Here is a 21,226-nt window from a genome sequence, read left to right on the forward strand (position 1 = left end):
TACCCACACACATTGAAAAGGATAGAGTTGCAATTTATTGTGGTTTCTTGCATTTATTCTACCCAGTTTATTATGGTTGCTTGCATTTATTCTACCCTACCATGCCTTCTATGGACACCTTCATGTGCTGCCCTCTGCAGCTGGGTACCGTCTAGCAATGTAAAAATTTGCCCAAGATTTTTAGTCCTGAAAGGCAGTGATGTAGGCTATTATTGGTAAATGAATGAATGGTCATGGTTTAAAGCTGTATCAGTTATATTTCAGTGACATTATTTAATACTGAAGATAAATGTTGATGTCTAATGTGTAACTCTTAAGTCTCTTCTTTGTCATCTGTTAATCAGAACTTGAGAGATCAGTATAACAATCCTTAGCCAAGTAAATATCCCACCTTGCATGTACATGTGCATCATTTGTGTGACATTGCTCTCAAGTTCAAGAAAGCTCTTCACTAAAGTTAATTTGGATTGTACATGCAAGTCTTTAAAAACAAAACCAAAAAAGAGTGTAATTACAGTCATGTCAAGCAGCACACGTGCGCATGTATTCTTGATGACTTGTGCTCCTGTGTTCAGTTCGCTGTGTACAAGGAGTTTACATTGTGATTAATGCTAGCATCCACAGATGTGGGTGTACAGACCTTGTCCTGTCAGCTGTCAACAATTAATAACTTAATAACTCTCTTTTGTATACTCCTGTTTACAGCTGACTACTTGCACTCACTGCCTTGAAGGGGTATGCAGGTGTTCATGGTTAATATGCAGAAATAGAGCTTATTTATTCATTTGCTTCATATAGGTCATCCTTTATTTATGATCGGGACACTGTGGGAAAAGCTTGAGGAAGAAAAGCATCACTGGTGCCTTGTTTCTTAATGGCTTTTACTGTCAAGCAAAGTGTTAAGTTTAGGCCTACACCCAGTTTTATATACTTACGAAATAAATAGTCATTTTTTATTGTTTTTTAGGGTCCAGTAGAGGCAGTTTTCCAAACCTATAATGATGGGTGCCCAAATTAAACCCAAAGCCTTAAAAGCCCAAATTAGATTGAAATTGTAACAGTGCAATTACTTCGATGTTGGCCCGTCATGGAACCCCATAGGGTGCCCAGATTGAAAATCTGAATTTGGCACCTGTCATTACAGCTACATGTAGTACATGCAGAATGTAGTAGCTCAGTGATGGGAATATTGATAATAAAACTTATCGGGGTTAGATCCCCAAGATTTTAACGCACTAACATTAAGTATTCCATGGAAGTTTCTAAATGGTGCAGGTGGTCGAATTGTGCAATTAGTATTAATTTACTGCTCTTCTCAGAGAATGATAATCTTTACAATCTCTATTAATGCACCTGCACAGCTTAGTGACTTATTGAATGTAGTTTTATGTCCTATTAGGCCAGCTTATTGGAATCCTGCCATGTGAATCTCTACAGGAGAAATCTGCTAACGTGAAGGATATAGGACTAATTTACAGTGACTACAAATGTTGTCCCCTTATCAACGTACTGTAGTTAGTTGGGGGATAAAGCATTTTTCTGATCCGGTAAACTGTTCTGTTTATAAGATCCAGCGGACATTTGAAGAGAATAATGAAAATGTCCCAAATCTGCTGAATCAACAATATTCCTTGGATGTCGTTCATACAAAGTTTGACAATAGTTTGGGCCAGTAATTCTTACTTGCTTATTAATATTTTGCTGGCCCAAGTATTGTAAAATTTGTCTACGTGATTTGATACATTTTTATTTTTATGTTAACAAGGAGTTCAGTTAAAATCATGTTAAGGGCATTTTCTTTTATTTTGTTTTACATGGGGAATTAAGTTTTGTGCAAATGTCACTAAATATTATTGGAAGGAGATACTGATATTAAAACTTGGACATGTATAGATGACCCATATTAAGGCCAATCCATGCCAATCGCACCAAGATTCTTTCACATTGATCTGTTGGTTTGATTATTTTCAAAAGTTTGTATACACTTCACCCAATTTGGCACATATTTAGTGGCATCGATACATGTATCTCACTGATTCACGAGATGATATGCATGCAGTGTTAATAACCTTCAAAGGCAATTTATTGGTACAACTATGCGTTGTATAGGTCAGGAAAGAATTCCTTTCAAGAATTTATGGATTTCAAGAAACCTGACAAACGTGTTGCTGGGCATTATATTTTATGGTTTGTTTTGTACAGCATGTCTGTCTCATTGAAAGTGTCTGAAACTTAAAACAAGTATGTGTTATTATTTAATTGTAAAACTCCATGTACATGAACAAGGAAAAATGAGCAAGAGAAAAGTGCTTTAAAGAAAATGTCGATGTCCAGGTACATGTAGATCTGAATGTACAGCTTTTGCCAGTAATATTAAATGTACACATATGCCTCAACGTGTATCTCACATCTTCAACATCTTCAAATGTACACATATGATCAACATGTATCTCACATCTTCAACATCTTCAAATGTACACATATGCTCAACATGTATCTCACATCTTCAACATCTTCAAATGTACACATATGATCAACATGTATCTCACATCTTCAACATCTTCAAATGTACACATATGCTCACATGTAATCTCGCATCTCCAACAACTTCAAATGTACACATATGCTCAACACGTATCTCACATCTTCAACATCTTCAAATGTACACATGCTCAACATGTATCTCGCATCTTCAACAGGAATATTAATACTACATGAAAATATAGGCTATAAATGTTAATGCTTTGACAACTGGAAGGATTCCTCTGACTAGGCTAAGTGTGTGATATGGTTGACAGTCAGTCGAGGGGCCCCTTAAGGTGATCCTGTGAAGGGTCAGGATATTGCCAGCCTGTCTTAGTGCTCCCTGGGTGTAAGGTTAGGAGTGTTAATCTGCCTGTTTGATGTGGCTAAGGCTTGGCCAGCCTAAGCCTAACTTCCTGTCTCTCTCACAGCCTCCTCAACAGGGTCACTTTGATGAGACATCCCCAGTATTGACACCAGCTTTTACCCCCCCCCCCCCCCCCCCCCCCGCACACACACTTACACACCAACCTTCCATGCTTTTGACAGAGAAGGTGTGAGAAAAAATGAACTTACCTTAATGAAGTTTTCTGAATCATGTTTTCATTTGAAAGGAAACTGCATGTATTTTACCTGTATATGTCTGTGTACTATTCATTGGAGACAGGTTCACAGTCTAATGTTACAAGGGCCTTTCAGTAGTGCTTCCGCTTTGATCTATATGTACCTTTTTTCTTTTTTTCATTGTTTTCACCTGGTTACTCTGGTTGCTAAAAGCTTTCCAAAAGACTTAAAAAAGCTTTAGGTTCCTGAAAAAAGGCAGATTCATGGGGATTTCATTTACATGTGAATAAGCAACTGAAAATTTTTGATTTGTTCGTTGTTGGCCTAAACATGTGCTGTGCATATACATAACCTCTCACAAACACAACAGTGAATATCATATTGATATTAAGATGTGACAGTCACTTCGGCTGGTTGGGATGGGGAAAAATCGACGATCATGCTGGCTTCCTCTCCAGCCGTATGTGGGAATGTCTGGCAGCAACCTGCAGATGGTTATGAGTTTTCTCTGGGCTGTGCCTGGTTTCCCCCCATCATAATGCTACCATATAAGTGAAATATTCTTGAGTACAGCGTAGAACACCAATCAAATAAATAAATAAACACATGTAAATTTAGTAATGTATCACAGATGCTAAAGGAATTCATAGAAACCAGTAAATGATTGACCAAAGTAATGAGCAGTAGTGAACGGATATTTAAATGGTTTTTATGCAGTTTCATTGGTTTCACAGATATTTGTACCAGTATGTGTAATTGTAGTAGTAGTTTCTTTTATTATAAGTTACTTGTTCTATCAGTAAAATTTTCTGATAATATGTAGATGTCATAATATTTACACTATATGTAAGTGCATGTAGTTAATCTACTCTCTTTTACATTGCCAGGTGTCGCAGCCATCAGCCAAAGCCCTCTATAACTATGATGCCAAAGAGCAAGGGTGAGTGTGCATGTACTTGGGATGCAGTGGAAATCTTAGCAGAGAAATAGGGAATTCAAACAGTCATTCAATTAATAAGCTCAAACTAGCTGTTCAAAGCTTTAAATGACCTGTGCTACATTATACATTAGATATGTATATTGTGGATATTGTGGAGGTCTTTAAACTTATTTCTGCATGTAATTGTTGAACACTTTGTACATGTGTGTTGTAGTAGGCCTTAGATCTTACATCTGTACATACTTGAATAAATATCCCATGTTCGATTTGCTTAACTATTCTGAAAAGGAAATGGTCTCTTCGACAGAAATGGCAAACTTCATACATGTACATAACGCATTGGAATTATTAAAGAGTATGCTCGCATTCAATTTGTGAAGAAGTATTACAGGCTAGTCCGGTGTTGTTGTTGTAGTGATCTGGCCTTCAGGAAGGGGGATATCATCAGTCTCCGCAAGCAGATTGACATGAACTGGTATCAGGGAGAACTCAATGGCCAGAGCGGTTACTTCCCAGCTAGTTATGTACAGGTCTGTGAAATGCAAACATTCTCGCTAAAATAAAATCTTACACGGCATATAGCTACCTGCTTGGCAGATTGACTTTACTAGTTTTCAACAAACATCCGACTTTTCTTCATGGTTCTTTGTGCCACAGAAAGATAAATGATTTAGTGTTTTGTGTCTTTTCTTCTTAAAAAATAATTTAAGAGTCATTAAATGGGCGTTGATTCCACAGTTAATTAATGTTATGAGAGAATTTATGTCCGTCTTTTCTGTTTGATCCATTCTATGCCATTCTACAAGTTTGTTTGATTTCATTTTCATTTTCGTACACAGTGCTATCACCACTGGTGTATCTTAATGTTGATTTAGTTTGTTCAAGATGTTTGAAAAGAAAAGTCTTAAATGCTTTAGGACTGCTTTGGGGGCCTAATAGTATCTGCCTGGAAGTGGGGAGACCCTGGGATCAAACCCAGGTCAGGTCTTACCTAAGACTTTAAAAAACGGTACTTGTTGCTGCCTCGCTTGGACTCAGGACTCAGAGCAAGAAGACATGACTGGTTGGCCAAGTCTCAGTACAATGCGAACGTCTGGTGTCTTCGGCGTGATACTTCAGTGCTGGCAGCACTTTGGTGACATGGGTTCGCCCTACCTCATGAGGACACAGTATATGTACACACACCAATTCCCATTGCCATATGACTGAAAAATTGTTAGTTATGAAGTTAAACCTCAAGCATTCATTGATTCATTCTTTGCCTTTAATGTCATTTGTAGTATGTGTTGAATCTTTTCAACAGGTGATAACAGCCTTACCGAGTTTAATACCTCAGTGCAAAGCACTCTATGATTTTGATATGAAGGATGAAAATGAAAAAGACTGTTTAACTTTTCATAAGGTGAGTCAGTGGTGTGGTAATTTTGTATTAACTCTATAGAAACCTGTTAGATGCGTGTTAAAGGGTTCATGACATGTAGGTGATCGTACTGGTAAGTGCATATTAGCCACTTAGTAACTACAAATATTTTTGGTGTGTACTTTTAAAATGACACCAGATGTTGATTTTAACAAGTTTCAAGCCTTAATTCCTACTTCAGTTCCAAGAGAAATTTCAAATGATAAGAAGGAAACCCTAGGGCACTCACCTGACACCATTGTTCCAAAGGATTTAAGCTGAATAACACTAAGTAATATAACTGTAAAACAAAATTTTTGGCAGTTTCTGTGGAATTTGGCTGGTGTGGCATGATAATATTCCTGATGTGAAATTGAATCAGGCAGATATGACCCCAAGTAAGGCAGTGATCCTAGAATGATATCAAGTGTCTTTCATGATGTCACACCACGGAAATGAAAGAGAAATGGTCTTTTTGTATTATCCTGCAAAACTTACAATGGCGGTTTTGATAAACTCCATTTTTTTACAGTCTAGAAAAGTCAAGAAGTTCAAATTATCTGGATCGTTTTCATTTAACTTTGCTTTTAAGAATTTCCTTTAAAAAGAGGTTTTGCCACTGAAGTAGTTTGTTAAAATGTAATACGTAAGAAAGTTTGAGTTGTATGGATGTACTTGTCCCAACTATAGTGAGTGTTCTGACTCTTTATGAAATGTACAGTCTTGCATAAGGGGGCCTCCGTGACTCGGTTAGCACACTAGCACAGTGTAATGGCCCAGGAGCCTCTCACCAGTGCAGTCGCTGTGAGTTCAAGTCCAGCTCATGATGGCTTCCTCTCCAGCCATACATGGGAAGGTCAGACAGCAACCTGCGGAAATATTCTCGAGTACGGCATACAACACTAATCAAATAAATAACAAATAAATCTTACATAAAACTTTTCTCTTTGGTTTATCCCTGTTCAGGATGATATTGTTACAATTATACGGCGAGTTGATGATAACTGGATTGAAGGCAGGAGAGGGGACAGAATTGGCATATTCCCTATCTCTTTTGTAGAGGTGTGTATTAATTCCAGTGTACATGTACTGGTCAGTGTGCTAAAGAATTACCACTGTCATGGTACCTGTCGTGTATTAATCTGCAAATCAACTGTTCACAAGAGAACCTTCATGTATGTTATTGAAGTTATCAAAAGCAACGAAACCTCATTTAGTCAGGGTTTTCTGTTAAGATTCAGCTTTTGCTATCTTGATACTTGATACCAGTAGTTAAAATTTTGCGTACGCAATTTTGTAAAGCATTTTGGGACTTCTAAGACATGTTAGTGGGTACATTGTAAAAGGACTTATGATATATAAATATCAAGTTGTGTTAATTGCTCATATTTGTGTTAATTTAGGAAACGAAATAATTATAAAATGTTGGCAGCCAATATGTTTATATTTGAACTTGTGCATTCTCTAAAGATAACGAGGTTGTATTTCTATATCATGATATTTCAGTTAAATGACGCAGCAAAGTGCCTTATCAACACTAAATCCAGGTAAGCATAATTTTATAGTTTGAGTAAACATAGGCTGAGACTAAAACGACGAAGTTAGAAAGACAAAATTTTCAGATTTACATAGATTGTCATATGACTGAAAAATGGTTAAGTACGACGTGAAACCCCAAGCAGATTTATGTTTTTCATGTTTTTGTGATGTGTTTATTACAAAGTAGAGTGTTGTTGTATGCATTGTTTCTTAATTTCTTTGGCTGTAAGTTGTTTTTATTTCGATTTCAGTGCCAAACCCAGTGTGATAGTGACAACTGCCAATGCTGCTGCCCCAAGTCACCCCGCGGACATTGTCCCACCCACAGTCAGTAACCCCGGCTTGTTAAGCGTAGAGACAGGGGCGTCCAAGCGCCACTCACTTACCAGTATAGCCACACAAAACCCCCCAGTACCCGCCCACAACCAAAGACGCTCCATGGAACTCGTCACCCCTATAGTAGTACCTTGTAGTATTAGTCCCCTGTCCCGTCCAGTTAGAGTGGTCTCCCCTACCACTCACGCTCCTCCCCTGTCCCTGGGCAGTTCAGTCAGCACCAGCTCCACTGGTCAACTCCCTGTCTCCAAATATGTCTCTCAGATCTCACAGGTATGCCTACACAGCTTTGGTTTACACTTAAGTTCCACACTTTTTCACTATAAAAAAAAGAAAATATAGAAATTTAGTTACAGCAATGAAAAAAACTTATTGTGGCTTTATTCCTTATTGTGTTTATTTTATAATAGACACACAAAATTGGAACAAGCACAGTATGAAAAAATGTTCTGTACATTAATTTCCTATATTTCCTTATTGGGAAAACGCCTCCAAGTTCTATTTGTGTTTGAGAATTAGATGTTTTGTTTTTGACTTTTTGAGAAAGGTGCTACGCATGAGGCTTGAAAAGGTGTGGAACATGACTACATATGTTTTGTGTATTAAAATCTACTGTTTTACTGTTCTTCATTTTTCTAATTTCCTAGCATAATTCATTAATGATCTTTGACAAATTTGCTAACAGCATCATGTTTAGGTGAAAGTATTTAGTTTTACATCTGATGAGTAAAGGATTTGTTTTCCTGATTCACTTAAAGTGCTACTCCAGTTCCTAAAGAAACTATGTGGAAATATTAAAACGGTATGAAAGAACTTTTACAGAACAGAACACCATGATTCAAAAGGATTATGATGAATGTCATTGTTTAACTCTTATAGCTGAAAGGTCTGCAAAAACACTCAACTTCTCAGTTTTCAAAACTTTAGAATTTTTTACATATTTTTCTGTGATAACTGTGTCCTATATCATTTTAACTGTGCAGACTTTATGTTCACTTTAAGTTAGGCTATTGTGCTGAAATGATAACAAGAGTGTTTGAAAGTACAGCGTCATTTGTATTTACATGTAAATGACGGGTGACACAGTGTGTATTAGCATGACTTCATACCAAAAGTGGAAATAAGGAAAACTTTTGTCTCTAAATTATCTTAAATCTAGGATCTTCCAAATCCTATCTTGAAAGACTATCTTGATCTTTATCATTTAAACTTGCTAAAATAGACTTTAAACTGGAATAGCTCTTTAAAGAGGAGGGAAAACTGGGACAAAACTTTCCTATTAGAAAAAGATTAAAGATGGAAAAGTTTCTATCTGCTGTTGCTGTTACCAAATTACTTTAGCTGTGGTATGTTTGTAAGTTTTATTTTACTCTAATTTTTAATGGATTTGGTTATGATTTGATTAAATATGTTTGGGACTGGTACATACATGTATTTTATTGTAGTGTAATTAGTGGGCTTTGGTGATAATATTTTGGGTACATGTATTTTTTTATTTCAGTGACACTTTAATTCATTAATGGCCTTGGTTGTTATTTTATTGGATGTGTTTATAACTTGTGCTAATTTTTATGTGCAATTTATCGATATTAGTGAAAATGTTCACATTACACACAACTCTGGTTTTTAATTCACATACTTCAGAGTATCACAAATGCAATATCTGATATTATTTTCCTCTATTTTTATTGAGTTTGCCTCATTTTGGTGTATATTTTGGTAGCACACATACATCATGTACAATTAAGGTCTCATTGCACCCTTGCCACGACATGGCTGAAATATTGCACATGTGCCATTAAGACATAATCATTCATTCACTCATTCATTTTCATTTCACACCTCTGTCTTAACAGAAACTAGTTGTTCTTGGTACTTTGGATAACATTTCATTCTGTTTTTTTCATGGCACTTCGTGCAAGAAAACAACACATTATTATGTTGGGTAATTTGCTTTAAAGGTGGCTGGATTTGTTGTCTATTTCATTGCGTCCAAATTGGACATTCGTTTTAATGTACTCCTTGGTAAAATGGCTGGTTATCAGTGTTTTCTCCATGTCGTACCTGTGTATGGTTTTTGTGTTGAGGTGACTTTGGTTGTAGTGGTACCGTAACTCTGGAGGTGACTGTTGAGAATGTTGTCCCACTGTTGTATGCATACACCTGTATCTGAAAATACGGAGAGTCTGCCCCCCCCACCCCCACCCCCTTGGGACAGAGGAACCCAATAGCCATACCGTCTTGAAGAACGTAATTGTTAAACAGTGTTCTTCATCACAGTCATTATGGAACCGTATATGTTGCCCTCAGTATTGCTGACAACTATTACCCAATTCACTTTTTCTCTTTTAAGTAACCATTCTCTAAAGTCTTTGGTCTTGGTACATTTGAGAGGAACAGTTCAGTGTGTCTGTGTACATATGGTACATGTATTCAAAGATATGCATACTTTACAGCGTCATATTAACACTACCTTCCACTTTAGGGCTAATTTTCAAAGTACTTCACCTGTAAAATGATTACCTTACTTACATTACTACATCAGGTACTTGCACATTTTGATTATTATGTGCTGCATTGTCTGATCTGATGTTTTAAATACCGGTTCACATGGTAGTTGTTATCAAAGATGTTTTTCATATTTTCCAATTTACCCTGTATGAGACTTTATATTGTATGGATAGTTTTTCATATGGCACTACAGGGACAGGTGTTCCATGTGGAGTCCTTGGTGTGCTTGTCATTTTGATATATCGCCTCGGGTGATTCCCGAGATTCACAGCTGTATTGGTTGTTTCTGACTAATGTGTTTTGTCCTTCCATCATGTGGAACTCATGGGCTGGTGATTTACGTATTACATGTAGATATCACAAGTGAGGTTCTCACAGATTGTTGTATTCATGTTTTCTGACTCCGCACAATATCTACCCGAATATCTACCTGTGTTCTGCTCAGGAGAATGTACAAACAGGGATGAGGTTAGGGTTATAATCACAGATACTTTTTTCTGACCTGTAATTACATGGACAGTCCTCCAGTTCTCTCTAAGGGCACATGCTGCTTTTGTTTCCAGACGGCAGCCTCTGTCTCCTCCACATCAACGTGTAATGGGTCGACAGGCGGGAGGGCCCCCACCACCACTGAGAATGTCAGCGTCATCTCACAGAATATGTTTGCAGCAACTCCAGGAACTCTCATGTTAGTCTTGTACTAAGCTCATTTTCATTGAGTGCCTTATTACGGTACATGTAGCGTGTATCTGGTGTAAACCCGAAGCTTGTAATAATAACCGAAATTAATGAGACTCAAACCCTTATTGGACCAAGTCTGTGATTCCTCCTTACTTACACCTGCTGTAAATGTGCAACCTTTTCAACCACTGAAGCACTTTTTTCAGTGGAATTTATGCATAGAATTATTATGAAAATCATTGAAAATGATTTGTTTGTGTCGCTAAAGATGCAAGCTTCATAAAACTGTGCAAGTTATTTCTCTACGTCCCATAGTTCTCTCGGAATGTTTCAAATGTTGGTTGCCGAGGCGGTTGAAAAGGTTGAAGAATTAGGGTACATGTAGATCAATGGGATGTAGTAGTCAGTGAGTCATAATTATTACATGGACTCTGTCTAAAGCTACATTGTCTCAGGTAAGCAATTGAGTAGGACTTGACTAGTTGACTAGTTGACTCCCAGCCTTACACCACCTGTGCCAATAAGGCATCTAAGTCTGTACAACAGACACTGGAAAGTTTGGCATTAACTTGCCAAAGGTCAGTGGTTTAGCATCCGTTCAGCCGTAAGATGCCACCATGATGAGTGAATGATTTTTGAGGACAGCATTGACAACAATCAAATGCATTTATATATATATGAAGGGTTTGATTTTCTAGCTGCTTGTTGTTGTTGTCAGCAGCTATGTGGCCATGTACAACTACAAACCTCAGAAGGAAGATGAAGTGGAGCTGAAGAAAGGAGAGTATTACACAGTCCACGAGAAGTGTCAGGATGGCTGGTTCAAGGGCACCTCGCTGAAGACCGGCTATTCAGGTGTCTTCCCCGGAAATTATGTCCAGTTAGTCAGGTAAGGAAGGGTATGCGCTTTCACCACCATTTACAGAAGAAAATTGCTGTTTTGTGTGCAAACTTGGGTTCTTCATCTTTGTATTATTACTTATTTTCAAGATACAGGGACAAGATATTTTTGCTACTGTATTTCACCTCGCATATAGAATTGCACTTTAAGAAGCCAAAAAAACTTAAATGATACTTTTGATGTCAACAAGGTTTCTGAAAAGTAATGAATGGAACTTCTCAAAAATCTCTTGAAGTTTAATTTTGAGTGTCCCTATAAGATGGGTGAATCAGTCAGATTCAAGCAAAATGTGTCAGTTGAAAAAAGCTAAACTTGAGGTGAAACACAGTATTCTAGTACAGTGATTATATCACTCATGTTACCTCTCAGAGTGGAAGCTCCAATCCAGCTTGCCAGAATACTAGATGGCCAGGGGCAGAATCTAAGTACTTACATATAGCTATGTGTATGGACATCATAAAGATTACTTTCTGGCCATTCTGAATTCCTGAATCATTGCTCTAACTACGCGGCAAGGCCATCAATTTTTCCAGCTGTTTTCTTTATAAGTTTCTGTTGACTGCAGCAGTCATGACTCTTCTGCTAATAGCCCTGTCCTCAACTGTATTTCACCTAAAGTTTGGTATGTAAAAGTGAACTTCTAAATGGCCTTAAAGTTTCCTACCATCATAATTCTGGTTGCCGTCATATAAGTGAAATATTCTTGGTAGAGCGTATAAAACTCAAATCAAGTAAATAAATAAATCAAAAGGCGCTAAAATGATACTCTACATGCTAACAGTCACATTTTTCTGTTGAGAAATTTATCAGACTTGACAAAAACTTGCATTATAAGGCAAGTGAATCAATTAGAATCAAGAAAAATGTATCACTTGAAAAATTCTAAACCATAGATGAAATATAGTTTTCTGTATTATCATTTAAAAACAGGTCAAGTAAATAAGAACATTAGCCTTGACACATTCGTGTTTTTTGTTAATAGTTCAGTAATGCATCTGTACATTACAGAAACAATTAGCTGGTGAAGTAGTATGCTTTGTGTTTGTTATAGGTCATCTATACCAATGAAACCTGTCAGTTCCAATGTTCTCAACATCAGGGCTAAAGCCCCTGCACCCACCTCCAGTACCGTCATGATTCCCGCAGCAATAGTCATGTCTGAACCCGCTCCCCTCCTTCCACCCAGTACGCACAAGGAAGGGACAGTCCTCAAACCCACCGCGGCCAAACCCACCTCTTCTTCCTCTTCCTCGGGCAGCTCTGAGTCTCATCACCAGCGCACAGGCAGTAATCCCCATGTGCCCGTCCGTCAAACAGGCCCGCCTCTCATGCCTCGCATGGGTAAGGCCGCTGTGGTGGCTGCGTCTCAAGCCGCTTCAGCCGGCTCCACAAAGTCTTCCCACATCACAAACTTGAGCTCAGTAGGAGTTGTTAAACATCCCCATGCTGTGCCAGTGAGTTTCAGTTCCTCCCATGCGAATGCCTCCTCCAAAGGATCAAATTCTAAAGGAGTGTCCCACCATAGTGAGCATGCAGTATCTGGGAGTGGACAATCGTGCAAGAAGAGTAGCAGTAGTAGTGGCGGTCACTCAGGTCATACTGTGCTGGCGCAAAGTAATCCAGGCTATAGTAACAGTGCTCTGATAGTGAAGCCTCATGCTGCCCCACCTCCGGGCTCTAACGTTGTGATCAATGCTCCCCCTAATGTATTGGCGGGGGCAACAGGAGGCTCAGCCTCTAACTCCTCCAGCCCCAGTCACAGCAGCAGGGATAGGGACAAGGAAAAGGTAAGCCTCCAGTGTCCTTTAGTGCACTGTGATTAACAAATACCTGTATATTTGCAATCCTGATTCATTTGAAAGGTTTTAGCAGAGGCATCTCACATTGTGCATTTGTCATCCTGATAAATGGTAGACTCAAGGTTTAAACCCAATTTGAGTCATTTTCAAGCTTTTACATTGTACATCAGTAATGTTGATACTACCTCACTAGGTGGTATAAGGGGTATATGCCAAGTACGGGTCAGCCTGTTGTCAGCAATTGAAATACTCTTGATTTTTTTTTTTTTTTTTTTTGATTGGTGTTTTACGCCGTACTCAAGAATATTTCACTTATACGATGGCAGCCAGCATTATGGTGGGTGGAAACCGGGCAGAGCCCGGGGGAAACCCACGACCATCCGCAGGTTGCTGGCAGACCTTCCCACGTACGGCCGGAGAGGAAGCCAGCATGAGCTGGACTTGAACTCACAGCGACCGCATTGGTGATAGGCTCCTGGGTCATTATGCTGCGCTAGCGCGCTAACCGACTGAGCCACGGAGGCCCCCAAATACTATTGAAGACGGCTTCAAACTTTTACTAAAAATATATATAAAAATAAAACATCTGTGAAATCGATGTGAGTAAGTATTATGGTAATCATCAGAACCAGATTTGTTTTCCTGATACAGATTGTAATTACCTATCACCAGTCTTGCAATTTGCTAATGTTTCTGCTCTTGATTTGGGTGGGAATGCTTTCTCAGTTTGTCAACATTCGGAAGTAAAGGCAAGGGAATTCCTGGAGTTGTTGATCACTGTTTGGTTTGACATGTTGTAGAAGGACAAAGAAAAAAAGGAAAAGCTAAGTTTAGTAAAGAGGCTCGCACCTGGCAAAAGTAAACGATCAAAGTCACACGACAACGAAACGACGGCAAGTGCTGCACCTGTGCATGTTGCAGACGTAGGAATAAGTCATGTTAGGTAAGTCGAGTCAACAGGTGTTCCTCATGTGTATTGTGCAGTTTGAGGTCATTTATGCTTGACAAGTTTGGAAGTTTTTACTAATGTGCATTCCACTAAAGTGCACTTAGAGATAAGACAGTGTGAAAGCTCATGTTGTAAACAGAATGTGCATACTCTATGAAATACAAATAGCTTGTGCATTTTGCTTAATTTTAAAATGTAATATTGGAATTGTGCATCATGTTTTTTCGCATGCAACTACTTTCATACATTCATGTGCTAATGGACAAAATGACTTTTTTAATGATTTTTTCAAAACATGGAAATTAAATTATATTGAGAGTAGAGCTTTTTAAGTTATTATCAGAAAGGAAAAAAAATATCCATAGAATGAATGAAAGATATGGTTTTACTCCACTTCAGCAATAGCCATGTTGTTTGGCGGGAGGGGGAGGAGGGAGAAACACTTGGTCATTCCCATTTCAATGTCTTTTGGCCTATTAATATCAATACTTTTCTGTTTCACATGAATTATTGTTTGTCTAAAAGCATGCATAAAAGCTTCTTAGTGTTTACATACTAATATTCAACATACGTGTTCAAAGATAGGAAAGATATGATGGAGGACTATCTTTGTGGAATTGTCTTACACTGTACATGCTCTTGTGTAACTTTACTAGCATGCATTCTTTCTAAACCCCACTTCTCTGTGGTTGAGACAAGATTGTACTGTTGTGGAATGAAACTGTATGTTGTCCCACAAAGCTTTAGTTAATAGGATAAGTTGATAGTAACTACTGTAGCGATGATTTGAAAGCATTGACCATTGTAGTTACAGTCAGCTTAGACTACAGTACCTTTGGGAAACTGAGGCTCATTCTCACCTTACTGTAGGTCTTTCTCCCTGTTTGCCTAACTAATTCTCTCTCATTTTTATGACAGATTTTAGCAAAGCAAAAAATCACAGCTCTCCCTCAGGTTTTTCTGAAAGTATACCTGTATGCTATTCATTAGATGTACTAACCGTGTGAAAAAAGAAAAACTGTGTATTGATGTTACATTTTCATGTATATTGAATAAAAGGAGAACTCTGAAAGATGTCCAAAATTTGACAAACTACTGTAGTTCTTGCACCTTTTTGCAAAAGTTCTTGTACAAACTTTACGTTAGTTCTTGTACAAACTTTACTTTAGTTCTTGCAAACTTTACATTAGTTCTTGTACAAACTTTACTTTAGTTCTTGCAAACTTTACGTTAGTTCTTGTACAAACTTTACGTTAGTTCTTGTACAAACTTTACTTTAGTTCTTGCAAACTTTACGTTAGTTCTTGTGCAAACTTTGCTTTAGTTCTTGCAAACTTTACATTAGTTCTTGCACTTTGCACTAGCATGTGTTGAACGTGTTCTTACTACTAACAGTATTTTGTCTTGTTAACTAACCCTGATGACATGCCATGGCACTTTACTGCATCCTGTAGATCGGGCTCGTATCCAACTGAAGGATCTGCCGGGGTAGCCGAGGCGAGCCATCACAAGAAAACTGGGTCGTTTGACTCAACATCCACGCACAGCGCATCGGCTAAGTCGTCCAAGCCCAAAACTATAATGAGAGAAAAGTATGTATGGACAGATAAAACCCTTGTCTTCATACATGTCGGTCCACTTAACACATTACTTTCTCTGGTGTTAGGCTAGCTTGCATTTCGGTTTGTAGAAATCAAAATCTCAGAGCACCATTGCACAAAGTAAATGTAATATGTTAAGTTAATTTATTTATTTATTTATTTGATGGGCGTTTCACATTGTACTCAAGAATATCAAGTTGATTGGCAACATGTGTCATCATGGCAATCACTTGTGCAATTAACTTTGCCTAATTTTGCACTGTGAAATGAGGTCCTAGATATCACAGTCTACAGTAAGGCACAAATTGGTATTAGAAAGAACTGAGGCTACATGTAATGATTAAAGTGGAGTTCTGTAGATCTTTCATTGCGTATGGTGTGCCAGGGTACAAATACACTATACACTATTGTGTCTTCAACCTTCTCGCATGTTTGCAAGGTGTTGCAAACAGGCATATTCTGAAGACATTATTCTGTGTTTACCGTTATAATTATACTTTTTGTGAAGCCCTTAAACTGCCCAATCCAACCAATGTAGTTTTGTCTCCAAAATCAAAATGATTTTGCATAAATTGCACTAAAAGTTGCTCTTTCATATGCAAAAAGATTGAGAAATTAGAGTAATGATTATCTACTGATTGACACGTCTAACTCTGGACATATCATATAAAGACCTAGATCATAAAGTCTTAAGTGATTACATTTTCTAGTACATGTGTATTTGATTGAGATTATTACAGTTAGGAAAATGATGTTCAAAGTAGCAAGTCAAAAATTTAAGAGTAGTTATTTCCTTCTGAACTGAATTTTTTTCTGAATTATCTTGATAAAGACACAAATGCATGTCTTAACACTGGTTTACAGTGGTTTGAATCTTGAAAGCATGAAGCGTGAAGTTCCACAAAGAATGGAATTTATTGAATTGTTATCTTTTTGACATATATAGAAAATTTATTGAATTGTTACCTTTTTCACTATTACAGGTTAAATTTACACTCATTGATTCTGTAGGTGTAGGTCTTGTACTAAATTTTATTTTGCCGAGAATTTTCTTTCTTAGATGTTTCAGTCAGAATGTCTATCCAGCTGAATTGATGTCTTTGCTGGCCAAGGGTTGAACATATGTGTACATGTAGCTCAGATTAGACCACTAGTCCTTGAGAGAACGAGATGCATTGGTCAAGTTCAGATCTCATTTTACAAAGCTGCCACCTTACCTGAGGAGTTTTTTTGGCTGTCTGGTCAGGCATGGTGGTTTTCTCCTGAATCTGTCAGTTTTCTCAACTGATAAACCTTAGACTCCCATGATGTAAATGATACACCTTGATGGTGTAAAACACTTACCATCCAGCAGTTGTAGGCTGATGTAGCTGGGCGTAAACTGGTTAGATTACAGATGTACATATATCTGTGACATCTGCTGAGCCATATGGTTTTGCCATACGGTCACATGAACTTTTGGGTTCAAGTGGGCTGTTTCTTTGTAGGTTAATCTGCAAAATGATCTATTTCTATTTGACGTCTGTGCCTTGTTTTTCCTCAGATTCCGCTGCATTGTGCCGTACCCTCCCCAGAGTGAGGTGGAGTTGGAGCTGAAGCTGGGAGATGTGGTGTTTGTCCACAAGAAGAGAGAGGATGGCTGGTATAAGGGCACCTTACAGAGAACTGGGAAAACAGGGCTGTTCCCTGGCAGCTTTGTGGAGAAGTATGATTAAGGCTGATGGTTCCATCTCTAATACAACCAGAAGGTCAAGAGGTGCGGTGGACCATGCAGAGATGTGGAAAACGGCTGTTCCCTGGCAGCTTTGTGGAGAAGTATGATTAAGGCTGATGGTTCCATCTCTAATACAACCAGAAGGTCAAGAGGTGTGGTGGACCATGCAGAGATGTGGAAAACAGGGCTGTTCCCTGGCAGCTTTGTGGAGAAGTATGATTAAGGCTGATGGTTTCATCTCTGATACAGCCTAAAGGTCAAGAGGTATGGTGGACCATGCAGAGAACTGGAAAACACGGCTGTTCCCTGGCATTTTTGTGGAGAAGTATGATAAGGCTGCTGGGGGTTACATCTCTGATACTCCATAATGATCAAGAGGCCTGTTGTACTCTGCAGAAGACTGGGAAACGATGAGTGTTTCCTGGCAACTTTGTGGAAAAGTATGATTAGCTCTGCTGGGGGTGACATCTCTGATACAGCCTGTTGGGCAGGAGGTCTGGGGGATGCTTCAGAAGAAAGGTCTGTTCCGTGGCAGCTTTAAAGAGAAGTATGATTAAGAATGATGGGTGACATCTCTGATACAGCCTTATGATCAAGACGTGTGGTGGACTAAAGATACCACAGACTGACTACTTTCAAGAAGCCTGTGTATGGTCCGATGAGCTGAGCTGAGCTGAGCTGGACTGGACTCTCATCATTGGGCATCAGATGGACATATTACAATAAGTATCCCACCTGGGTACGATACGCAGCAAGACAAACAAGGGACAGTTGCAATCCAAGAGTTATAAATGTGTATTAAAGATTAAAGGCACAGCCATATAGTATACATGTATGATGATGTATATGTTATTAGAAGGTGCTGATAATACAGAGATTTCATACGATACCAGTCCTGTGGACGGTCTACAATACAACCCAATGTCAAAGACAGGCCTATAGCCGTAAGGGGAATGTCCTGGCATAGAACACAGGCTGAACTCCCCTTAGATTTTGGCAGGCTGGTTCAAGACTGGGGTATCCACTCAGTGTGTTTTAGGCTTTCTTGTTGACTGCTTTCAGATCTGATGAAAGTCAAAAGCCATTTTTAACAAAAGTGACAGTATTTCAACTAAGTTCAGCATTTTCTAAATGACTTATTTTGCTTGGTTCTGATTCATTCATCCACCTTATATCGCCACTGATTTTTTTGCTAAGTTTGATGAATTTCCTATCAGAAAAATTCAATCAAAGGTGTGTTTGTCTTAATGCTTTATGTGTTTCTTAAAGTTCATTTTTACATACCGATACCAAACATTAGGTGAAATACAGTATTCATTTGTGGTTATATAGTCTGTACTTACTCTGCAAAGTAGCCCGACTAACACTACTACAGCGAACATCTGTACTTACATGCATTACACACCGATCAAGCATATAAAAATACACATTAAGCCTTCCAAATTGTGCATTTTTACAGAGGTAATTACCTTACAGATGCCTCTTTATGAAAGTATTTTGTGCACTATAGGCTAAATCCTAATCAGATGACAAATGATTATAATTACAGGGCTCGTTGCCAAAATATTTACTGGATTAAATACGTTCTGAGAGTTGTTTCACATCAGTTAACAGATGGGTTTGCGTGTGTGTATAGAAGTGACAATGTCATGTGTATAGAAGTGACAATGTAAAGCTAGTCATACAGAAGGTCAGTATTCCTTTTAACATGGTGTGTTGTAGGAGGAAACATACAATGTTAGATATTATACATACATGTATAGCTGTACATAGTTTTACCTTGTATCTGAGTGAAAGTGCGAGGGAAAAGTCCTGTACCAAGAGATCATCTTTGTTGATTATTAAGCCAAATGGCATAACATGGCATCCAACTGATCTGTTTGTCAAAGTGTTTTTGTTGTTTGAACCAAAAAGTTTTCTTCCAAAGTTTTCTCCAACTCCAGTGGCATAGGTGGTGCACAGGGTATAAAAGAGATATGCATTCTTTAGTTGTTACTGCCAAACATCCAGCTAGAAACAAAATTTCTGAGTGTAAATTTTTTCCGGGCCTCAGTATATTAAAGTTGCTTGCAAGTAAGTGTGTTTTTGACAATTTCTCCACAATCTTACATGAAGGAATTCATGACAGTTTTATGCTTGCCAATATGTACATTAAGGCTGGCATTTCTGGTTTTTAAATACTTATATAGTTATTAAACACTCCAGAGAAGCAGAAACAGGTTTTTTTTTTTGTTATAAAATTCTGTGTCATTAGAAGTGTTCTGTGGTGTGCACTTTTAACAATTAAAGTAAGTAGATGCATGTAGATGGAAGTTGTGGAAGCGTGGAACATTGCGAAGTGGGATTGGAATACAGACACAGGTCGAAAGCCCCAATCAACAATGCGATCCTAGGCAATAATGTTGAAGGAACACTTTCTGTCTTTAACATGTGATCAAGTTCCAGTACTTACGATCAACTTGAAATAGAATTGCTTTGGGTGTCCCTGGGTTTCTTCCACAAAACTTTATGACTAAAATATTTTGAAGTTTGTTCATAAATTTCTTCACTACATGTAGGTTACAGTGCCATAAACAGGCGTGATACGTGTTAAGTAAGGAGAAATTGACATACAAAGTCATGTAAAAATGCAGCAGACAAATATGTCTGAACAGTTAATCAGTGATGGAAAATGTGTCAGAAAAAATGTTTTGGTTTATCACAGATATGTGGTTATTCATATCTTTCTGAGAACAGTCTTGAACTGTAAATTTTATTTAAGCAGTTGAGAATCTGAGCTATATGTAAACTTTGCACATTGCTCTGGCTCGATATGTTCACGCAGTACTTTTGCTATTGCCACATTGACGTGCAAACGTTAGCTCCTTGTAGCATGAATGTTTGTTTCAGCCGAAAAGCTGATGTGGTAGATGACGTAAAATTTCACCCAATAAAGTGCATTTTTTAGACTCGAACAAATGTCATAAAAAATTACTTTTGGTTCTGAAATTTTTATTTTTCTGTAGGATATTATCCTTCCATCCAAACAAAACTCACAGCACCTTTTGAAGATTAACAAAACTCTCAAAATCAAAATGTGTAACAGTCATAGATGAAATTTTAGTATCTGTAACTATACTCATTTGTTTTGGTAAAAGCTAATGGGGGTAATGGTGAGGTTCATCGATTGATGGCGTTTTTTTTTTTTTTTTATCTCTTGTATTTTTCCTTTGACTGTATCTCTTTATGTCCACTATTTTATAATGTGCTTGTTATGATTGAGGAAATGTGTAGCATATGTACGTGTACAGCAGTGGGAGGGGGTCGGGTTGGGGGAAAGCAGCATATTCCCTGTGTATAGAGAGAATGGTTGGTTGTGATACGTATACAATTGTAGAATATAGTCCAACAAAACGGGTTCTTCACAAGTCAAATTTTAGCTGAAATTTTGACTAATTTATACATTTTGTATTCATTGTCATTCGCTTTATACAAACGTTAATATTGCTTTACACATGATATCTTTTTTTTCTATTTTGCTAGGCTGCATTTTCTTTTCCTCCATTCCCCGTTTTCATAGCTGTTTTCTGAAAATAGCTTTGCATGTTTTTTATTCTGAACACACCTAAAGAGTGAGAACTGCTTTGGACATCTTTATTTCAGGCCATTTAATGGATATACTTTTTTGATAACCTGACTTTGCTAAGTTTTATTTACTTATTACTACCTTGTCTCACCCAGGTGAACAGTTATGAATAGTATCGATATTCCTGATATATATATATATATA

The 21,226-nt window shown here is 37.9% G+C and overlaps 1 protein-coding gene across 3 annotated transcripts in view; it reads left to right on the plus strand.

The window, feature by feature from the left end:
- LOC135472507 (E3 ubiquitin-protein ligase SH3RF3-like) overlaps window positions 1-21,204 on the plus strand; it is a 28,716-nt gene extending 7,512 nt beyond the window's left edge. Inside the window, exons 2-13 of one of the 3 annotated variants that reach the window (XM_064752032.1) lie at window positions 3,975-4,027; window positions 4,443-4,557; window positions 5,331-5,429; window positions 6,393-6,488; window positions 6,933-6,973; window positions 7,217-7,574; window positions 10,376-10,500; window positions 11,212-11,382; window positions 12,446-13,181; window positions 13,994-14,136; window positions 15,597-15,734; window positions 17,287-21,204. In XM_064752032.1, coding sequence (XP_064608102.1) covers window positions 3,975-4,027; window positions 4,443-4,557; window positions 5,331-5,429; window positions 6,393-6,488; window positions 6,933-6,973; window positions 7,217-7,574; window positions 10,376-10,500; window positions 11,212-11,382; window positions 12,446-13,181; window positions 13,994-14,136; window positions 15,597-15,734; window positions 17,287-17,458 — 2,247 coding nt within the window. In that variant the 3' untranslated portion in view covers window positions 17,459-21,204. The remainder of the gene's footprint in view (window positions 1-3,974; window positions 4,028-4,442; window positions 4,558-5,330; window positions 5,430-6,392; window positions 6,489-6,932; window positions 6,974-7,216; window positions 7,575-10,375; window positions 10,501-11,211; window positions 11,383-12,445; window positions 13,182-13,993; window positions 14,137-15,596; window positions 15,735-17,286) is intronic. The other 2 variants (XM_064752033.1, XM_064752034.1) reach the window with 2 other exon arrangements.
- The last annotated feature ends 22 nt before the right edge of the window (window positions 21,205-21,226 follow it).

This window comes from Liolophura sinensis, chromosome 8 (assembly GCF_032854445.1).
Source record: "Liolophura sinensis isolate JHLJ2023 chromosome 8, CUHK_Ljap_v2, whole genome shotgun sequence".
NCBI classification, from domain to species: Eukaryota; Metazoa; Mollusca; class Polyplacophora; order Chitonida; family Chitonidae; genus Liolophura; species Liolophura sinensis.